The 22,018-nt window shown below is 51.2% G+C and overlaps 2 protein-coding genes across 3 annotated transcripts in view; both read left to right on the plus strand.

Annotated features, from left to right (window-relative positions):
• Positions 1–15,292, plus strand: part of NET1 (neuroepithelial cell transforming 1) — a 55,663-nt gene extending 40,371 nt beyond the window's left edge. Inside the window, exons 1-10 of one of the 2 annotated variants that reach the window (XM_061346832.1) lie at positions 2,633–2,805; positions 6,986–7,093; positions 8,096–8,263; positions 9,019–9,081; positions 9,539–9,635; positions 9,748–9,824; positions 10,282–10,539; positions 11,017–11,187; positions 12,569–12,755; positions 13,508–15,292. In XM_061346832.1, coding sequence (XP_061202816.1) covers positions 2,713–2,805; positions 6,986–7,093; positions 8,096–8,263; positions 9,019–9,081; positions 9,539–9,635; positions 9,748–9,824; positions 10,282–10,539; positions 11,017–11,187; positions 12,569–12,755; positions 13,508–13,878 — 1,593 coding nt within the window. In that variant the 5' untranslated portion in view covers positions 2,633–2,712 and the 3' untranslated portion in view covers positions 13,879–15,292. Of the gene's footprint in view, positions 1–2,632; positions 2,806–6,985; positions 7,094–8,095; positions 8,264–9,018; positions 9,082–9,538; positions 9,636–9,747; positions 9,825–10,281; positions 10,540–11,016; positions 11,188–12,568; positions 12,756–13,507 lie in introns of those variants that run through there. The other variant, XM_061346831.1, reaches the window with a different exon arrangement.
• Positions 15,293–20,316: 5,024 nt separating this feature from the next.
• On the plus strand, positions 20,317–21,603 carry LOC133208729 (calmodulin, striated muscle). Its single transcript, XM_061346816.1, has 2 exons — positions 20,317–21,317; positions 21,507–21,603. Exon 1 carries the CDS (start codon positions 20,828–20,830, stop codon positions 21,275–21,277), a length of 450 nt encoding a protein of 149 aa, XP_061202800.1. The 5' UTR covers positions 20,317–20,827; the 3' UTR covers positions 21,278–21,317; positions 21,507–21,603.
• The last annotated feature ends 415 nt before the right edge of the window (positions 21,604–22,018 follow it).

Below are 22,018 nucleotides of genomic sequence, written 5' to 3' on the forward strand. Positions count from 1 at the left end.
TCTCAGCCTGGCTGTCTTTCTTGCCTTTGCTCCACAAGGAACAATTCTTTCTCTTTCTTTTGGCTTTCCTCAGAGAGTTCCCCAGTACCACAGCCTTTTCAGGATGGTTTGCGCACTGCAGTGGTGTTTGCACTACAATTAACTTTACTAAAGGTCATACACTGCCTCTTGCATGAGTCGTAAGTAGAGCAGAGGCAGATAATGTGCAGGTATCGTAATGTGCTTAGAGCTGCTCTAGGGCTGTAGTGATTATATTGCAGTAAAGAGGCCACCTTGGGCCTGGGGCACAGTTATTCTACCTGTGCAAGATCACCTTCCACCCTTGTTGTATTCAGGCTTCTCCAGATGGGATCTCAGGGTGGGTTTTGCCTCCAAATGGCACTTAATGATCCATACAGATGTATCTAGTGCATGGAAATCATCTCATCTTTTACAGGGGCAGCTGGGAACCACTTGTCTAAGGGAGGTTTTTGGTTGTTTTAAGGCCTTACCCATCCTTTGAAGGATGGGCAGTTGCCCACGTAACCCTTCCCACGTGCCATGCCAGGAGGCAGACAGGGAGCCCTGTGCCAGATGTTTCTACAGCATGACATCAGTAGGCTGCATCAGCCCTGTTGCATCACCATGATGTAGGTATCCTCACAAGGTGTCACACAGAAGGTCAGGGAGTCCCTGTCTCGATGAATCATGTGCTTCTATGACAGCAGGTCCCTTCCCTGAGGGCTTGGGATGGAGAAAGACTATGGAACACATCACAGAAAACACATCACATGCCATGGAGTGCTCTTGGATGCAGGACATGATGTTCTGGTCCTACCAAGAGCATTTAAATGCCACCTTTGTGTATGTGGCTCTGCTTCATGCCTTCCCTCTCGGTTCCAGGTTGTTCATCCCTACTTTTAGGTGACTCAGCACAGCCTCTCACTGAAGAGAGGTGCGATATTTGGATCCTGAATCTTTAATCATAGAATCATGGAATGGTTTGGGTTAGAAGGGACCTTAAAGCTCATTCAGCTCCAACCCTGTGCCATGCTCAGCGACACCTCCCGCTAGAGCAGGTTGCTCCAAGCCCCTTCCAGCACTTCCAGAGCCAAGTTTAACAAATGTTTGACCTTAGATCATAGGAAAAATGTTTGATAGTCCCCCAAAATGATCAAAACACAGTGGAGGTTTTTCCCTGGTCCTCCCCTGAGTCATCATCCCTGTGCTCTTCTGTTGTCTTAAATTGGTTCACTTCAGTAATCCTAGAAGGAATTAGGCATATGTGGAAGAGTCACAGCCTGTCCTTCCAACAAGGGCACAGAACCTCTCCGTATCCCAAGTTTCTCAGAATCCTGCAGGACGATCCTAAACCTCCTGCTCTTGCATCGCAGAGGTTACCCAGGCACGGATGTGCTGAGAGCAGCTCTCCAGGGAAGAGAAGCAAATAAAGATTAAAACAACCCCTAAAACTCCAGGGAATGGGACAGCAGGATGTTCCTGTTCCCCACAGTGACAAACACCACTGCAAATACCTCCTGCCTCCTCCGAGCAGGAGCTTGGTGAGCACAGGTAGGCAGCAAGACAGCCCCCCTCCTCTCACCACATCAACTCAGTTTATTTTTACCAGCACAAGAGACCTTTTCTTTTGGAGATCTGTATCAGTGCCAGGAATAATATGACTTGAACAAACAAACACCAAACACAAACCTTTACATCTCCAGCCGGGCCTGCTGGGACAGGCTCCTCTGTTAGAAGAGGGGGAGAGGCTGAGCCCAGCCCCTGGCTACCAGAGCGGTGCCAGCACAACCTTTAGAGCAGACTGAAAAGCACAGGTCTAGACAAGAATTCTTCCCCTTTGAGCAAGGAGGGCCGAGGCTGATAAAAAACAACCTGTGGAGGCAAAGACGCTGTCAGGAGCGTGTCCCATCGACACACTTGTGAGATGCTTGTAGGTTGCGGGGGGCTCAGTGCTGAAAGTGCCAGCACCAAAACAGTAAGGGGAAACCCCCCCAAAATAAACCACACATTTAGCTTCATACAGTCGCAGCATCAAACAGCTTGGAAAAGAGCTTTAAGTTCATCAGGTCCAAGTGCTGCCCAGCACTGCCAAGGCCACCACTGACCCATGGCACTGAGGGCTTCGTCTCCATGGTGTGTGGACACTTGCAGGGACGATGACTGCAGCCCTGCCCTGGGCAGCCTGTTCAGTATCTGAATGGGGCCTACAGGAACGTCAAAGAGGGACTCTTCATCAGGGACTGTACCGATAGGAGAAGAGGGAATGGCTTGAAGCTCCCAGAGGGGAGACTGAGCTGAGCTCTTAGGCAGAAGCTCTTCCCTGTGAGGGTGCTGAGGCGCTGGCATAGGGTGTCCAGAGAAGCTGTGGCTGCCCCATCCCTGGCAGTGTTCAAGGTCAGGTTGGACACAGGGGTTTGGAGCAAGCTGCGCTAGTGGAAGGGGTCCCTGCCCGTGGCAGGGGTTGGAATTGGAGGAGCTTTAAGGTCCCTTCCAACACAAACCAGTCTGGGATTCTATGAAATAAGGGCTGGGAAGTGGGCACCCCGACCGCCCTGTCGGTGGGCGGGGCTTAGAGGGGGAGGCGTGGTCTCAGTTGTAGCCCCGCCCCCTACTGTAGGTGGTGGCGCGGCGGGGCGGCGAGCGCAGAGAGGCGATGAGCGCGGGCTGAGGTGACCGCGGGCTTGGGGTTGAGGGGCTCCGCGCACTGCGGCCATGGTGGCTCACGACGAGCTCGGGGGGCTGCTCCCCATCAAAAGGACTATCCGGGTGATCGACGCGCAGAACCAGTCCTTCAGGGAGCAGGAGGTGAGCTGCAGACCGGGAAAAAGGGGCTGGTGGAGGGGAAAGAGGTGGATTTGAGGGGCTCCCCCCCTCTTCCCGCGCTCAGCGCCTGAGGGGAGGCGATCACCCAGGCAGTGATTTGTTAATGTGTATATATATATATATATATATATATATTATATTTCCTTTTAAAAGACGCTTTTCGTAGCCCCTGTGAGAGTGGGAGCAGACCCCGAGCTCCTGACCCCGCTCTTCCCAATGCGATTTTCATGAAGAAATCGCTTGTTGCTCCACGGGTTCTTTCCGCTGACAGGATTTTTCCTAACGATGTGCTTGTTTGCTGCATAAACCATTGAAAACACGTAAATCATGAGGGTTGGGGTGGGCTATTTTTGAAGTATTGTTATTTTTATCATGCCTTGTTATGTAGATGGCAATAATTGCATTCCTGGTTGATGCTCGCATGCCTCCTGCTGCGACAGGAGGCAAAAGGTCAGCAACCAGGTAGGGACCGGCTGCCCTGGGCAGGGCTTTATTGCCGAGATCAGCGGTGAAAGGAGGTGGGGAAGGGAAAACAAGGCGGTTCCACACAGCTCGGGGGCTTCTGAGGGCTTTGGGCTCGTCAAACCCGGCCTTTAAAACAGCCAAACTTGGGCAATCTCATTGTGCGAAAGGGGAACCAGATGTTGGGCGAGGAATAACGTGAACCAGATTGCTTCAAGGAGAGCAAATCGCCTCTTAGTTCTTAAAACATGTATTTTCTGTAGGGTCTAAGGAGTAGCTGAGTTAAACTTGGGTCTGGGCTTGAGTAATGCCTCTTAAACCAGCACTGTATCAGTGCCAGGTACTGAGTCGCTATCGCGAGTTAGCAGCGCTGCTTTGGTTGCAGAGAGCCGGTTGGATGTGGGAATGGGCTGTAGTCTCCTACCAAGGTATCAAGCCAGAGGCTGGTTGTTCACTTCGAGTACTGAGAGCACAGGTTGAGCTTCAGCAATCCCCTTGCACATGAATCTTCAGTCAGGTGATGATTTCTGGCAGGAGCTGGTGACTGAAATCCCTTTTTGCTTATTTGGCTGCTTAGGAAAAGTGTGGCTGCGCGTGGTTGTTTGCTTTGTCACCGTGTTTAGTGGTGTGGGACAGGCACGTAGGACATTGCTCTCTAGTAAGTGATCCTTGTAAAACCCACTAATTATTACCCAGCACGAGGGGAAAGGTTGGAGCTGGATGAGCATTGCTCAAAAGCAGATCCTGGTTTTATTTCCAGTGAGGTGCAGGCCTTTCACAATCAAAGAGTTAACCTGCACATGAAGAAATTCCACCAGTGGGAAGTGTTGCCTTCAAATTTAGCTTTTTGTGTGTATAATATATTTATATTCACTTCTAATAACGAGCCTCCTGGAAAAAAAAAGAAGTAATTCCAAATGGAAGCAGTGCTGTTGGACTCGCTGGGCTTTTAATCAGTGCTTAACACCACCATTTTGTTACAGGAACCTTGCAGGCTTCACTCTAACCTGGGCTCCTGTAAGTAAGACACGGTGGAGACAGGGCAATCATTGTTTCAAATAGAAACTCCAGCCTGAGCCAAAGTTATCCATAGCATGAACTGCTCCGAGGCTCAGCTTACACCCAGGCTGGCTGTAAGGGGAGCCCATGACCTCAACCTGAAACGCAGATCGCAGGGAAGGTGAAGTTTCTAAGAAGAGGGTTTTTTTTTCCTCCCTTGGATCAAACAAGAAGGAAAAGAAGAAGAAACAGATGCTTGGTTTTGGCAGTCGAGCTGTTCATGTCTGAGCACTCGCAGAACAGAAAGCGGGATTTGCTTAAGAGAGGGGAAATGGCCTTTTGCTAAGTGAATTTATAGCATACACAAGTCTTTCTGTTGGCCAGACACCCCAGGGAGGCAGATTGCATGTACAGAAATCCCTCTGGTTATGTCTGATCTGTGTGAAATTCCTCCTTCCTCAAGGGCTCCTCGGAGCACTGCTCCCTCGTGTTGTAATGGAGCAGTGTTTTCCCATCAGTCCCATCTTTGCACATCTCACTATGTATCAACTGCTCGGGAAAGTGGTGATTTATAATCCCAGGGAGCCCTTGTGTCCCAAAGAGAGGCAGGAATGCCTTCAGCCAGACCTTGTGCATATGCATGTGTCACTTCAGCCCAGCGCAGATGTGGAGGAAGGCATTCACACATGTCCCTCTGCACAGATAGTGTGACATGGCAGCTCCAATCTCCAAGGCTGCAGGGTTGACCCCTTTACCAGCGAGCTGTGAAAGGCTGTACAAGCATCCTAAAGCTCTGAGGTTTCTTGCTATTCATTTTCAGTGCCACATTTTTTCTTTGCCACGCTATTTATATCGCTGGCCTTGACAGAGCTGTGTGTGGCTTATGTCTGTGTGTTTTCTGCTTACATTCCTGCTGTGTCTTAAGCCTCCCTTGGCTTGTATCCCTTTATTCTAGTACACCGATATGTTGTTTTCCAGAAGTAAATCACCTTTCCTTTTCCTCCACTCTGAAACGTCTGCAGTTCATTAGTTTCTTTGTTTTCTTTTGAGCCAGGCCTGACTTTTCCAGCCTTCTGCATAATCCTTTTCCTGACTGACTCTGTCTGGAGCCTCATGGTTGGCAAAGAAAAGCAGGGATTGCAGTTCCCAGTGCTCTACCTAAATTCAGCTCAAGGTTGAGGGCTCTCTTAAAGCTTTCCACAGTACCCTCATAGTTCTGCGGGCTTTAAGCACAGCTTTGAACACACTTTATGCTGTGCCAAGAGGTCTTTCTGTCCTACATCACTCATAAACTGTTTCATGTTTCCCCCCCACCCCTGCAACTTTGAAGGCTTAAATCAGTGTGAGCTCATCTCCTCTGTTGCTTAACACTGCATACAGGCAGACAGAGCAACGGCGGCTCCTCAGGTCGTGTTGCTGAAATCAGATCTTCCTTACAGAGCTTCTCTGCTTCCTCAGTCTCCTGACTGGAATCCAGCTCTGTGTGTTCTTACTCCCCTTATTTCAGTTTCCAGCAGTTGTCACTTCACACAGAAGCAAAGAGTTCGGGGCACCAAACAGGAGTGGAGGTGGAGGCAGCAGACAGCTTGTCCTAAGCCGTCATCTCAGTCTTTGCCTTTGGAAATGTGAGAGGAGATACTGAAATGTGATTAACCAAAAATGCATAATGGTAAAAATTCTACTGAAAGGAACTCAAAAAAGAGTCTTGTTTCCATCAACTTAAATGAATTTCATGCTAAGAAATTCCTTGTGATGATGAGTCACATCCAACCATCTGCCAGATACTGAAGGGCACCAGGGCACCTTGTCCAGCCTTTCCCCTATCCTTGAGCTCTGAGTCCATCTTTCCCTGGCTTCCCACTGTGCACGCCTTTTCTGTACAGTCCTTCCAACACAATATTACTGATACAAAATGCATGTAGTTGCCAGCATAGGTTTCAAAAGTGATGTAAGCTCAAGCATCAGGAGGTTTCCGTGGGGCGTTTCCTCTTTCTTGGCAGCGTTTTGGTCAGCACAGAACAGAAAACGTTCCGGGTTCCCAGCAGGGATTAGTGGTGTAGAAAAGCAGAAGCTCTGTCTTTCAAACCTAAGTAAGTATAAGAAAAACAGCGATGACTTGTGGGGGGTGAAGGGAGTGTCAGGAGCAGAGAAGCAGCTTTGGAAACTGAGTGGTTTAAACTCTATCCACTTCATGTGTTCGTGTCCCTCGCAGGAATGTTCAGCATGTGGCCGTTTGCTGTTTGTTACAATAGCTTCTGGGCTCCGACTACTCCTTTTCTCTCCAAAATCAGATGGAAAAACACATTCTTTCTACAAAGGAAGACATGATAAAATGGAGAAGCTCATCACAGCTCCATCTTTAGCTGACAGGCACTTGCCTTGTGGAGGAAAATGCTTCAGGCTATTTATGTTCAGACCATAACAGTCCCTATTCGAGCCCTATTTTGACTTCTGACTAATGTATGTGTTATCTTGTCTTTTTTACTGGGCAAAGTGTCTGCAGTTTAATTGCAACCTTCCATTTCAGACAAATATTTACAGCCTCTGCTTTCCTTGCAAGATGAATGGCTACTTCAAACCATCCTCTTTGCTGCGTTTCCCACTCCTTAAGTGGGTTCATTCTTCTTAAACGTCCCTGGGCAGCTTGAGAAATTCAGTGGGAGTCAAAGGCAGTACAATGTGTTCTCTGCTTTATTTACAGGAGCCAAGCAACAAGAGGGTTCGGCCTTTAGCACGGGTCACATCCCTGGCAAACTTGATCTCTCCTGTAAGAAATGGTGCTGTTCGGCGCTTTGGGCAGACCATACAGGTAAAAACCAAAGCTTTCTAGTCATAGAATCATGGAATGGTTTGTATTGGAAGGGACCTTAAAGGTCATTCAGTTCCAACCCCCTGCCACGGGCAGGGACACCTTCCACTGGAGCAGGTTGCTTCAAGCTCCTGTGTCCAACCTGGCCTTGAACACTGCCAGGGATGGGGCACCTTGTGCCAGCTCCTCAGCACCCTCACAGGGAAGAGCTTCTTCTATAGTTCTAGAAGCATCAGAGATATGGGGAAGGTATTGCCTGTATGGGGCTAAAACAAGCACTGGGGTTTCAAAGTGTCTCTTGAAAATCCATTATATAGACTCATAGAATCAAGTAAGTTGGAAAAGACGAAGGACACAAAGCTTATTTGGGACTTAGGGAATGAAGAAGGGTTCAAGAGTTCAGAGGTAGCTTGTGGGATAATCAGGTTATTAAGCAATAAATATGTTAAACTGATTCAGATAGAGGGAATTAGTTGACAAACTGTTCTAGTGCTTGAGATAGGTGCATTGGAGCATGTGCACTGACCCTGCTGCTCAGAGATCTTTCACTCATGTTACAGAAGTGCTGTCTAAGGAACACAAACCCCATGCATGCAGATAAGAGAGTTTCTGTGCTTGGGTTCTCGTAGTAACCTTGCAGATCACGAGAGCAAAGTTCAAGTGGCTCCTGATTACCCCCTAATAGGTAGAATTATGGTCCTAGTTTATTTACTTCCTCATACCTTGGAAATCAACCCAAGCTTTACATTCCCATCCTCCTCCCAAGTGCTGCTGCTGGATCAGTGCAGGGAGAGGTGCATGGAAAGGCTTGGCAATCTCAGGGCTTTCTCAGCAGCTTGATTAGTGTTCCTTTATCTAAGGAAAAGTGTCTGGGTGTGTTTTCCTGCCCTGCACAACAGAGGAGTTTGGGAGGGGTATGGATAATACTGTAATACTCCTGTGCTTCTGAAACGTTGGCTCTGTATATTCTTTTAACTCTCTTTGTTTTCTTAATCCCTGCAGTCATTTGCCCTCCGCAGTGAGAGCAAATCTCCTGGCTGTGCCCAGAAGTCATGTAGCAGATCTGCTGCTCCTACTCCTCCTAAAAGAAGAAACAGTGTTCTTTGGTCTGAGATGCTAGATGTCAACATGAAAGAGTCCCTGAGCACCAAAGAAATCAAGCGCCAAGAGGTACAATATCCCTTAAACAGCAGGACTGGGATGGGCAATGAAGGCCTTGGCTTTGGCTGTTTCTTGGTGGGGAAAGGAGTAATGAGCATCTGTGGGTGGCTGTATCTTCCTGTGCACCTCTTGTTTCTAAACCACTAGATTTATTTCTACATTAGTCATGGGAAAAGGTAGATTTCTCTCTCTGGAGTCTCCCCAGTTTGACCCTTCAGAGATGCCAAACTCTTCCCACAGGGGTGCTCAGCATTGCTGAAATTCAAGACCCAGCCATACTGGTTGCTTTGCAGCAGACCCAAAGTCAGGTTCCTTGTAAAACAAGCTGTCTTAAAGCTCTTGACAATTGGTTGAAAGCCAAATAGCAAGGCCTTGGCTTGCGTTTTTCCTGTAGTTCTTAGACAAATCTTCTAGTGACAACACAGAAGCTGACTAAAGGGATTTGACCTCCGTGGTTTTCTGGGGTTTGTTCTTTTTTATACTTGCCTGTGTAAAAGCAGTGATTTAAAAGGCACTACTATTTAATTTGGCTCGTGCACGAGCCTCAGAGCTTTCACACAGTTGTAACTTTGCTTTCTGGGAGCTGGGAAAGCCAGCAGATTTACTAGAGGTTGTTGTGCCCAGGTGGCATACAGTGAATCAGATGGCAAACCTCCCCCCTATTCAAGCTGCAGAGACAGGATGTACTTTATGTGAGCTGAAAAGCTCTTTTAGAAGACAACTGGGATTAAAAGTCACTTCCTAATCTATCACTTTCCTCACAGGCAATCTATGAAATGTCCAGGGGAGAGCAGGACCTAATCGAAGACCTGAAGCTTGCCAGAAAGGTGAGTGGGTTGTTTTCCCTGCATTCAGTACTCAGATAATAATGTGGTTTCTTTACACCTGCAAACATTACACACGAGCTTTATCAGGCTCAGAATCCACACTTGGAAAGCTGGCCTGGAAAGTTGACGTGAGCAATCCTATGGTAGCGACTTGCTTGCAGCAAAGCCAACCATAAAAGGATTGTTCTTTGCAACCCTGCAGAGCCAGCTGGGGGTTCCCCCTCCTGGATGAGAACAGCTCAGATAGGAAAGTCCTTTTCACATGAAGGTCTAAAACCTTCCTACAGAGGGGAATCTTGTGGCAATCAAAGCTGATGTTACTGTGGGCTTCACTTCATATCTGCCTGCATGTATCATGTCACTTCATATCTGCCCTGATATATCCCCTCATATTTAATTTGTCAGCTTTTAGACTCAGGAGATCTGAATATATTCTAATACTGCCATTCTTTACCAGGCCTATCATGATCCCATGCTGAAACTCTCCATTATGTCTGAGGAGGAGCTCACCCACATATTTGGTGACTTGGACTCTTATATTCCTCTGCATGAAGGTAAGAGCAACAGAATCATTTCACAGTGTGCTGACTAAGAGTTAAACTCTTTCTTGTGGTAGAGCAGCTTACTGGGGCATTGTTGCAACTTCTATTTGTGTTTGAATTCCAGACTTGTTGGCAAGTTTAGGAGAAGCAACCAAACCAGATGGAACAGTGGAACAGATTGGGCCCATTCTTGTGAAGTGGGTGAGTACACAGAGAGAGAGTAGGCTAAAAATGAGCTTAAAGAACGTGTAAGCTAAAAGCTGGGAGCTTTTGTGGCCTTGAGTGAAAGATTGAAACGGAAATCCTGGCTGCACTGAAAACAATGGGACTCTGTCAGCCACAAGGGCCCCGATTTCACTCTTGAGACTTGGGCTGGTGTGACTGCAATTAATTGCTGATTTATGTTTGAAATGACTATATCTTCTGGACTGTTTGTCACTAATGTGCTTGCAGTCATGTTATCGCTGCTAATCTCCAACATCTGAACTTCAAAGGCCTCGTGTGCCTTGTTCTACTCACAAAGGACTAGCTACATATACAAGATAGTCTGTTAGATATTGCAGCAAGGGAAGTAGAACTCCCCAGGCTTGACATGTTAATGTGATTTGCCTTTCCTACGTGGAATTTAACTCTGGAATATCGTTCTATTCTCCTACAGTTACCACGACTCCATGCCTACAAAGGTTACTGCAGCAATCAGCTGGCAGCCAAAGCACTTCTGGATCAGAAGAAGCAGGACAGGAGGGTGCAGGACTTTCTTCAGCGCTGCCTTGAGTCTCCTTTCAGCCGCAAGTTGGACCTTTGGAGCTTCCTGGACATTCCTCGAAGTCGGCTCGTCAAATACCCACTGCTCCTGAAGGAGATCCTGAGGCACACTCCCAAAGACCATCCCGATATCCAGATTCTGGAAGAAGCTGTAAGTAACAGTGATTTCATGATCCCTGTTCTCACATAACCATCTCATCATAAAAGACTTGATGATCTGAAAGGTGTTTTCCAACCCAGTTGATTCTATGATTATACCTGGGCACGCATTCCATGGGCTGAGGTTCATTAAGGGGAGCAAACACGATACATGTTAACATCTACCTTTAGACTGCCACTGCTGGGCTTTGCAGTTTATATTTGAACTTCATATATGGTGTTTTGCTGGTGCTCAGATTAGAAAACACCCATTTCAGCTTGTCCATGCTGGATGGTGAGGTTTGGGGGGATTAGAAAGCTTTCTAAAACCCTCAGCAACCTTGCGTGGTGGTTTTCTTGGTGGATGCAAATCTGTGACTGCAACAAGCCAAGTAAGAGATCAGTCCACATGGATTCCATCATCTGGCATCCTTAAACAGGGAAGATACACAAGCAGAGGTGACTATTTAATTGTTATTTTGATTTATAGATATCTATAATCCAAGGAGTCCTCTCCGACATCAACCTGAAGAAGGGCGAGTCAGAGTGCCAGTATTACATTGACAAGCTGGAGTACCTGGATGAGAAGCAGAAGGACCCCAGGATTGAGGGCAGCAAAGCCTTACTGTGCCATGGGGAGCTGAAGAACAAAAACGGACATGTAAGTCCCTCACGTTCATGGTGATTAATTCCCAGGTTTGAAAACCCTCCCTCAGAGGTACTTAAAACTGATTGTCTGTTCTAGCAGGACCATGAGCATTTCCATCCTTCAGGTTAGTTTAGACAATTAGCTAAGTATAAAAAGCAGAAGAGAAAGCACCTGATGGCAGCCCGCATTGCAGAGTGTAAGGAAGGGAAAGTTTCCTGCTGACAGCTTTACAATTGGCCTCCAGAAGCTGGAAAATAATTAGTGCAGAATTACCATAGAAAGTGTGCTCTGTGCCCAAGCACTCCATCAAAAGGGATTTCCTGCTGGCTGTTTACTTTCAGGTGCTCTGACATTCCCCATTATGAGCCCTGGCTCACAGCTCTTCCAAACAAAAGTGTTCCTGCAAAAGCCTGCTTGGCTTTGAGATGAACTGCCAGAAGTTTATCTCCCGCTGCAGCAGTGCTGAAAGACCCTGTTCTACCCCAGGATTTGCTGCCTTTTGTCCTGGCTTGCAGCAGTAACCTCGTTGTAAACATCAAATCTTTTCTGTTTTCATTATTTTTCTATTGTTGGTTGGGGTCAGGTTCTTTTTGTTTCATTTGGCCACTACATTTGTATACACATGAAGCGTCCGGAGCCCCCAGGGACGTGGAGCTGTTGGAGAGAGTGCAGAGGAGGCCACGGAGATGCTGCGAGGGCTGGAGCAGCTCTGCTCTGGAGCCAGGCTGAGAGAGCTGGGCTGGGGCAGCCTGGAGAAGAGAAGGCTCCTGAAGGGGAGACCTTAGAGCAGCTCCAGTGCTTAAAGGGGCTGCAGGAAAGCTGGAGAGGGGCTTGGGACAAGGGCCTGTAGGGACAGGACAAAGGGAATGGCTTGAACCTGCCAGAGGGGAGACTGAGCTGAGCTCTTAGGCAGAAGCTCTTCCCTGTGAGGGTGCTGAGGCGCTGGCACAGGGTGCCCAGAGAAGCTGTGGCTGCCCCATCCCTGGCAGTGTTCAAGGCCAGGTTGGACACAGGGGCTTGGAGCAAGCTGCTCCAGTGGAAGGTGTCCCTGCCTGTGGCAGGGGGCTGGAACTGGATGAGCTTTAAGCTCCCTTCCAACCCAAACCAGTCTGGGATTTTGTATTATCAGAAAAGATTCTGCTTCTGGTCATCCTGTTCCTGGCATCTGTAAATAAGAATTCACTTTTTAAGAGTCTTTAAAATAACAAACCTGTTGGTGTAAGTGTGGTCTCTGCCACCTCTGCCAAGGCTCTACATTGCTGCAACAGGAAACTTGGGAAGTTAACATGGGTGAAACTCCAGATAACATGGCCTTGAATCCCAGAGGGGATGTGACAGCTCTGAATGCAAAGTATTATGCCTTGCTCATATTCGAATGTGTTTTCCCTTTCAGAAACTCTATGTCTTCCTCTTCCAAGACATCCTGGTTTTGACCCGGCCAGTCACTCGCAATGAGCGTCAGGCCTACCAAGTGTACAGGCAACCCATCCCTGTCCAGGAGCTGCTCCTGGAGGACCTGCAGGATGGAGATGTGAAAATGGGAGGATCCTTCCGAGGAGCCTTTGGCAATTCTGATAAAGGTACAGAGCAAACCAGTTCATCTGCATGGGAATGTGTTGGTGAGAGATTGGTGAGGAATGCCTGAGGGACCTGGGGTAGTCTGGAGAAGGCTCAGGGGGGGACCTGTTGGCTGCCTCCAACTGCCTGACAGGAGGATGGAGCCAGGAGGGGCTGGGCTCTGCTCCCAAGGAACAAGGGATGGGACAAGAGGAACCGGCCTCAAGCTGCACCAGGGCAGGTTTAGATGGAGCTGAGGAACAATTCCTGCCCCAGAGGGTGCTCAGGCATTGGAACAGGCTGCCCAGGGCAGGGCTGGAGTCACCGTCCCTGCAAGTGTTCACATAGCGTGGAGACGAGGCCTCAGTGCCATGGGTCAGTGGTGGCCTTAGCACTGCTGGGAATGGTTGGACTGCATGAGCTTAAAGGGCTTTTCCAACCTGGTTTATTCTATGATTACACTTGAGCACAAATCCCCATGGGCTGAGATTTCTTTACGGTATCAGCCACATGTTAACATTTACCTTTAGACTGTCAGTGCTGTGCTTAGCAATGTATTTGGTGGCCATGAGCTTCATATATGGTGTTTTGCTGGTGCTCAGATTAGGAAACAGCCATTTCAGTGTGTCCGTGCTGGGCTGTGGGGTTTGGGGTTGCTTCTGGTGGGGTTTGGATGCTTTCCCTGCAGCAGAGCAGGCCAGGTCTCCTGTCTAGCAATGCAGTCTCTAAACACTGAGCTTGAAACTGATCTGCTTCTTCCTATGTTTATCCCCAGCTAAAAATATCTTCCGAGTTCGCTTCCAAGATCCCTGCCCAGGCCAGTCCCACACGCTGCAGGCCAACGACGTCTTCCACAAGCAGCAGTGGGTGAACTGCATCCGAACAGCCATCGCTCCCTTCCAGCGGACTGCAGCCACAGCCGAGCTCGAGGAGCTGGAGGAGAACAACCCCTCCGTGCCCAACGTCAGAGCCCAGAAGAGGCAGTCTGGCATATCCGAGATGCAGCTGGATGAAAGCACGTCCGAGTGTGGCTCCATCCTGGACTCGGAGGAAGGCAAGGGAGGGAAAGCACAGAGATCATCGACTGAGCACAGGACAACGCGGGAGAAGCAGCTCAGTGGGAAGCGGAAAGAGACACTGGTGTGAAGGGGCCCAGCACCATCCTGCTGGAAGACTCTTTATTTATAAACACTGTGTACATTTTCCTATGTGAGCATGTTTGGATTCACTCTGCTGAGCAGGACATTCTTGATGGTGTAATGGCAGCTACTGGTATACAGTTAACACTGTTGAGCTGGAGTCTGGTTTTACCAACACGGCCACTTTGAACCTGGTTTTAAAGCTGGGAGGGATTCAGAAACCTGCTCATGGCAGACTGGAGGAGCAGACTTGGCTTTCCGAGAGCTTGCTGTTTGAGGCTGAAAACCAGTCAAGCTAAAGCAGGAGCAGGGGCTGGCAGCACATCCCTGGGCAAGGGCATTGGATCCACACACAGGAGTCCTCCTGAAGGGCGCTCAAAACCTGAATTCCCATTTTCTCCTTGCCATGGTTCCCAGAATCCAACTTTTCCATGGTAAAAAAGCAAAACCAGACCCCAAGTTCAACAGGGTTTCAATTTACCTACTGGAATCTTTTATCTTCTTATGTCCTTTGTACATTCCTCATTTTCCACTCTTGGAGCCTGCCAGCTATTTAATTGTTCTGTAGTAGTTTTGTTCAAGTTTGGGGGGTTTTATTTTGGTTTTCTCTGTGTTTTTTCCCCCTTTTTTTTTTACTTTTGTATTTTGTTGTGGTTCACACTTGGCATTTCCTTTCAAGTACTTGACTCCTTCTCTGGGGTGTGCGTGGCAACGCATCACCCCACACTTCCATGGGGCACTGATGAGAGGAGACACTCAACCTACCCCATCACAGTGAGCCACAAAGGCTTCTGTTTGCCCTGGACTACTGAAAGAGAACTGCATTGCTGGGGTGTAGGAATGGTTTAGGCAACGTCGTGTAAAGGGTTTGGGGAGGGAAGAGGAGCAGCAACTAGAGGGGAATAGCAGGGAGTGACGGTAGATTTACTTTTGTTACCGTTGCCTTTTGGAAATGAAATGCCTTTCGCAGGGAGGCAGGACTGGAGGCAACCAAGGGGTTATTGCATGTGGTAGAAAGGTAGAGAAGAGAAAGTGAAGCTGAGGTGTAAAGCCAGAGGAGATAGAGGTTGTATATACTCGTAATGGCAACACTGCCACGTTCTAGAGGTCCAAAGACTTGCGTAAGAGATGCACTGCAAAGGGTTGTAGGAAACGAAGTGGTGACAGCTTTGAGCACAGCCAACAACAGGTCCTTCAGCTGGTCCTTCCTGCCCTTCAACCGGTGAGGACAGGAACGTACCCACGTACCCATCCTTGAGCGTTACCCAAAAGTGGGCTTGGGGAGCCGTATCTCACGTGCAGAGGGTCGGTGCCTGTTGCTGTTGGGATGGAGGAGGGTGTACATAGACACGGACGTGTGGTTCTCTGTAAATGTGTTGTACAGTTTGAGTGCCAAGTACATTAAACTCCTGAGAGCCTCACGCCTGCCTCGACTCAGTCACTGCCAGGGAGGGACGTGCTCAGGGCTCTGCTGCACACAAGGTGCCTGCCCCATCCCTGGCACTGTTCAAGGATGGGGCTTGGAGCAAGCTGCTCCAGTGGAAGGTATCCCTGCCAATGGCAGGGGGTTGGAACTGGAGGAGCTTTAAGGTCCTTTCCAACTCAAAGCATCCCATGACACCAGGCGGTTCCAGCTCAGCGAGCGGTGTGAGCAGCCACCACCCTTGTAGAGCAGGGCTCTGCTGCCTGACTCACTGCAGCTCTTGCAGCACCCTCCTCCCTTTCTGGGGGAGAAGGGAGCGGTGCGGATACTCCTTGTTCTCCTGGGGCACTGAAACCTCCTTGCCCTGGAAAACAAACCACTCCTTGCTTTGCAGATGGAAATCCTCCTGGATCAACCTTCAGCCTCAGCACAAAGCGGGGCTCCCCTCTGCTGGGACAGCACCCGGTTATCAGCACTACATTAAACCCATCAGCTCTCCCAAGAAGCTGCTGCCTGGTCATGTAGGGGGGTGTTTGGGCACGGCAGCAGCTCCTGGATGGAGCCCCATATCCATTCCTTCAGCCTGGCATCGCTTCCCAGCGCCTGGATGAGGAGCAAAGGCACAGCTCGGGCTGCAGGGATGGAGTTTAAGGCTGAGCTTTGAGCTGGAGGGGCCTCAGCCCTGTCCAAGGAGGGGGGAACTGGGAAAAAAGCCTGGAAGAAACAACCCAGACATGAGGGAGCTGCGGGAGCACGCGGCTCATCCCAACCGGAGAGGAAATCCTGCAGAGCCCAGCGCCTGCTTACCCTCATGTGCGTCAGGCTGGGGCTCAGCCTTTGTCTCGTCACCCAGTAGCCAACAGCAGATCAGCCAAAAACCTCATTTCCCTCTAAAAGCCAGTTCCCCCCCCCTCATCTCCCGGTGGTTCCTATCCCAGATTGTCCCTCCGGCAGGAATGTGCAGCCCGCAGCCGCCTCCTCCCCTCTAGACTAAACAAGACGGGTTTTCCTGGTTCCTCCCATGCTCAACTCCAGACCTACAACTGCTGGGCCAAGATCCCCCCCATCCCGTGTTGGGGGCACCCGCGATGCAAAGGGGGGACATTCCCAAGGGAAGAGAGGGGAAATTCCTGAAGGCTAAAAGGGAACTGGGCCCCACTGAGCCCCTATGGCTTTGGTTGCAGCAACATCCCTGCGGTGTCCAAAGGTGTCCAAAGGGAAAGGGAAGGTGCCCATACCCAGGGGACGTGTGGGCACCTCCACCTTGGGTAAGCAGCTCCCTGGATCCATATTTACCTTTAGGGATCCCCACCCAGGCTGGGTGCTACGTGTGGGATGGAGCCAACACCTCCCAGGTTATGGGTGCCACTGTCCTGGAGCTGGGCTAGAGCAGGGTGAATCCCTCTTCCAAACACAGTGCTAAAGGCCCAAAAGTGGGATTGGGGTCCCTTTGCTTGGCCTGGAAAACCCTGGTGTTAGGAGCTGCCCAGTTCTGGCAATGGGTGCAGGGCATGGGGAGGTGATGGGTGCTGGCAATGGGTGCTGGTCACAGGGAGGTGATGGGTGCTGGCAATGGGTGCTGGCAATGGGTGCTGGTCACAGGGAGGTGATGGGTGCTGGCAATGGGTGCTGGTCACAGGGAGGTGATGGGTGCTGGCAATGGGTGCTGGGCATGGGGAGGTGATGGGTGCAGGCAATGGGTGCTGGGCACGGGGAGGTGATGGGTGCTGGCAATGGGTGCTGGGCACGGGGAGGTGATGGGTGCTGGCAATGGGTGCTGGTCACAGGGAGGTGATGGGTGCTGGCAATGGGTGCAGGTCACAGGGAGGTGATGGGTGCTGGCAATGGGTGCTGGTCATGGGGAGGTGATGGGTGCTGGCAATGGGTATTGATCACAGCGGGGTGATGGGTGCTGGCAATGGGTGCTGGTCATAGGGAGGTGATGGGTGCTGGCAATGGGTGCTGGTCATGGGGAGGTGACGGGTGCTGGCAATGGGTGCTGGCAATGGTGAATCAGATCTCCCAGCATCTTCCATCTTCACTCAGCACCAAGGAGCACCCAGCACAGCTCAACCCCTTCACCCCTCCCCAGGTGATCCCAGGTCTCCCATCCAACACCCCCAGTTCACCCCCAGCTTTGGAAACCTCCATTAAAACCACATCTAAAGCACCCCCCAAGCCACTGGATCCCAAACTTTGCACCCTGCTATTCCCTGGAGACCCCCACAGCCGCCATGGGACCATTCCCAAGCTCAGCCTCTCCAACATCCCATTTTCCACATTAATCCTTAATGCATTCACGCCGTGGTTCCTCCCCATCCCCAGCACATCTGGGCCCCACGGAGGATCCTGATTTCCCACTTTCCCTCTCCGCCTCCAACTTTCCCTTTTTCCATGTATTCATCCACCGCCCCCCTCCTCCTTTGTCTGCAAATGCAAACCCAGACGTCGCCGCGCACATCTGCACACATCTGGGCTCGCCTCGAGGCGGGATCATCCAACTGGATGCATTAACCCACATGGGTTATGGGGGGGTTTGTAGGCATTACCTGGATCAGGCTGCTCAGAGCCAGAATGGAGCGATCCCACCTGGAAAACACCACGTGAGGATTCATCGTTGGCTGCTTGCACCCTCCTTTGGCAAAGCATCACCCATCCACCTGGAAGCATCCCGGGAATACGGGATGCCGAAGGAGCCGTCAGTGGTGGCTGCGTGCTCCTGCCTCCCGCTATGGTGGCCTCACTGCATTCCAGTCCCATCCCAGGACCCATCTCGGGTGTCACCAATAGGACTGGGCCAAAACATGGGATTGTATGGGATAATTGGAAGTTTGATTGGGTTCATTATCCCGCTATGGTAATGAGGGTGTTGTTAAGCACAGACACAATTAAGGACCGGCTTGAGATTCTCCCAAAGTCAACATAGGAGGCAATGGGTGCTGGTGATGGGGAGGTGATGGGTGCTGTTCATGGGGACATGGTGGGTGCTGAGGACATGGAGTTGGTGGGTGCTGGTGATAGGGAGGTGATGGATGGAGAGGTAATGGAGGGATAATGAGTGCTTGTGATGAGAAGGTGGTGTGGAGGTGATGGGTGCTGGTCATGGGCAGATGATGGGGAGGTGACTGGGCTGGCAATGGGTGGTGGTTATGGGGAGGTGATGGAGGGGTAATGGGTGCTGGTAAAGAGGAGGTGATGGGTGCTGGCAATGGAGAGGCAATGGGAAAGCAGATCTCCCAGCACCTTCCAGCTTCACTCAGCACCAGGGACACCCAGCACAGCTCAACCCCTTCACCCTTACCAAGTGACCCCAGGTCCCCGCACCCAGCTCCCTCTTCTTTAGAGCTCAAACAACCCCCTATAGCTTGAACCAACCCCCATAGCTTTGAGAACCCCCCATTACCCATTGGTGTTCCCTTCTCCCAGCTGGCTCCCAGCCAGTCCCCTCCTGCTGGCTCCCTGCTCCTCTCCCCATGGCTCTTTCCCAGCATTTCTGATCCCATCTCCCTAAAGCTGGAGCAGAACGTGGGCAATGAGACAGACAACGTGGGAGCAGCTCCTTGCACAAGAGGAAGTGCCAGGACCTCCCATCCCTGCGGGGCTCTGCTTCTCACCAGACTGGTTCCAGCACAGCTCAGCCAATTCCTGCTGGGAACCGCGGTGTTCTCCAGGTGAGGTTCTCCTCAACCGCTCCCAGACCTCATCCCACCTGGAGGCCCCGTTTCCCACGTGTTCCTCAGTTATCCCATGGTTGGGTTCTGTTTTGGGATCTTCTCTCTGCATCCCATAGGGCTGATTCCTCACTGGGTTAAACCGGGGGAAATTGGTGCTGGTTTGGTGTAGCTGGGGAGGGCAAGCTGTCTTCTGCTGTGGAGATGGGTCATCTGGTCCATGAGATCATTGGTGTGGCTGGTGAAGGTCACTTGACTGTTATGGGGACATAGGAAAGAGGGATGGATGGAAGGATGGATGGATGGATGGATGGATGGATGGATGGAGGAATGGTGAGTGACATGGTCTCATGGGTTAGTGTGAGGAGTCTCAGCCCATCACAGGGGTTTGGAACTGGATGACCTTAAGTTCCTTTCCAACCCAAACCATTCTGTGATCCTATGATTCTACGAATGGATGGAGAGACAGGTAGATTAATGGTAATGTAAATGGATGGATGGAAGGACAGAGGCATGGACAGATGGTTGGAGGGATGGATGGATGCTTGACTGGAGAGAGAGAGAATGAGAGATGGATGACAATGTGGTTGGGTGTATGGATGCACATATGGATGGATGGATGGACACATATATGGATGCATATATGGATGGATGAATAGATGGGTGGATGGATGGATGGATGGATGGATGGATGGATGGATGGATGGATGGGTGGATGGATGGATGGATGGATGGATGATGGATGAATGATGGATGGATGATGGATGGATGGATGGATGGAAAGACTGATGGATGGATGGATGGATGGATGGATGGATGGATGGATGGATGGATGGATGATGGATGGTGGATGGATGGATGGATGGATGGAGGGATGGATGGATGGATGGAGAGGATGGATGGATGGATGGATGGATGGATGGATGGATGGATGGATGGATGGATGGATGGATGATGGATGGACAGATGCACAGATGGATAGAAGGACAGATGGATGGATGGATGGGTGGATGGATGGATGGATGGATGGATGGATGGATGGATGGAAGGATGGATGGATGGATGGATGGATGGATGGATGATGGATGAACGAATGGGTGGAGGTACAGTCGGATAGAAAACCAACCCTCATCATCCGTCCCTGCCCCCTCCTTGCTGTAAGAGATGAGTAAAGCAAACCCCGCACATTACAATGGGGTGAGCCTCCCTCAGCCCCAGGGTTAACCCCTGCCTACCCGGGGCAGGACCCACGCCTCCGCTCCGGCACCACCTCTTGCACCACCACATCGGCTGCCCCGGGGGGGCCTCCAGAGCCAGGGGAGGCGTCGGGGCTGACTCAGGTCTCCATCAGCACCGAGCAGCCCGGCTCTGCCTGGACCTGCACAAGGGAAACCTCCCTCGGCAGCACTGACAACGCTGCCAGCATCACTGCAGTGGCCCTGGGGATGGGGACCCCTCTTAAACCCCCCCCCGTGCAGCGCTGGAGGCCTCCAAACCCAGCCAAAACTGCCTTAAAATAGCCCCAAACAGCGTGTACCCCCCTTCCTTCACCATCACCCCGCCTCTCCCCGAAACCACAGGCAAGCCACAGCACGAATCCCTTCATTAGGAACCTCGTTAGGAGCCAGCCCTATGGGATGCCACCCATGGATCAAGCAGGACAGCAGCCGGCATGGCCCAAAGGTGGTCCAGCACCCCAAAGCTGCTCTCCATGGGGGTCCAGCTGACCCATTCCCAGCGATCCCATAGCTTGGCCTCTCCCACACGCTCCACTCCTGCCTCCTCCTCCTCATCCGGGGAGCGGCTGCTCGGAGGGAGGAGGCTCCAGGCGTGCCGGGACAGCACCGGGAGCAGGGAACGCCATGGCGGAGCGGCTGTCGGAGGAGCAGATCGCCGAGTTCAAGGAAGCTTTCTCCCTCTTTGACCGGGATGGGGACGGCTGCATCACCACCAAGGAGCTGGGCACCGTCATGCGGTCCCTGGGGCAGAACCCCACGGAGGCCGAGCTGCAGGACATGGTGGGAGAGGTGGACGCCGACGGCAGCGGCACCATCGACTTCCCCGAGTTCCTGTCGCTGATGGCGAGGAAGATGCGGGACACGGACAGCGAGGAGGAGATCCGGGAGGCTTTCCGGGTCTTCGATAAGGATGGCAACGGGTACATCAGCGCGGCGGAGCTGCGGCACGTCATGACCAACCTGGGCGAGAAGCTGACGGACGAGGAGGTGGATGAGATGATCAAGGAGGCCGACTGCAACAACGACGGGCAGGTCAACTACGAGGAGTTCGTGAGGATGATGACGGAGAAGTGAGATCCCATTGCCAGCAACAACCTCCAGCCCCATCGCACAGGTAACGCGCTGGGATGCTGCTCCCTGCCCAACCCGGTGTCCATGGGTAAACCAAGGGGTCCATCCCATCTATAGCGATGTCTTGCATCTCCCCCATCCTGACCACCTCCTCCCCTGCAACTCGTGCTGGTGGTTGGGAAAATCCATGTTTATGGGGCTTTTCCTCATGTTTTGCTTCGTTTTCTCATAGGGAACAGAGGCTTTGGTGGTCTCCCGACCTTTCCATCCCCTACTGCCTTCACTCCACCATCCAGGGCTGGAAACCCTCTTTCATCACCAGCCTGTGCCTGCATTGGACGCAGGCATCCCGCCTGGCAGGATGGGGCTTGGGGTGCAGATGGACACAGGGGGCTCCCCATGGGATGCACCTCTTGTGTCTATAGAGGCTCTGGTGGACACCACACCGAGTCCAATAAAGAAATGTCCCCCCATACCCCGGTGGCTGCCAGTGCTTCATTCAGCTTCAGTTTGGGGTCCCAGCTGAAGAGAACCCCCCAAATCACTGACTCACTGCATCCAGGCCCCACATCCTCTCCCCTCCCCTCATCCTTTTCATCTCACAAGCAGAAAAGTTGCTCCTAACGGGTGCTTCTTGCAGCCCCCACGTTACGACCATCCCCACCCCAAGTCCCACCACTTTTGGGGTCTTCTCTCTGCACCCTCGTGGTGTCGGGGCCCTGTTCTCTCCCTCCATTCCCCATG

Source organism: Neopsephotus bourkii, unplaced genomic scaffold, assembly GCF_033783945.1.
Source record: "Neopsephotus bourkii isolate Nb327-2 ecotype Australia unplaced genomic scaffold, CSIRO-AGI_Nbou_v1 NB_281, whole genome shotgun sequence".
In the NCBI taxonomy this organism is placed as follows: Eukaryota; Metazoa; Chordata; class Aves; order Psittaciformes; family Psittacidae; genus Neopsephotus; species Neopsephotus bourkii.

Bases quoted from the DNA above. Each gene is read 5' to 3' on its own strand.
- LOC133208729 (XM_061346816.1), top strand. From the start codon at position 20,828: ATGGCGGAGCGGCTGTCGGAGGAGCAGATCGCCGAGTTCAAGGAAGCT.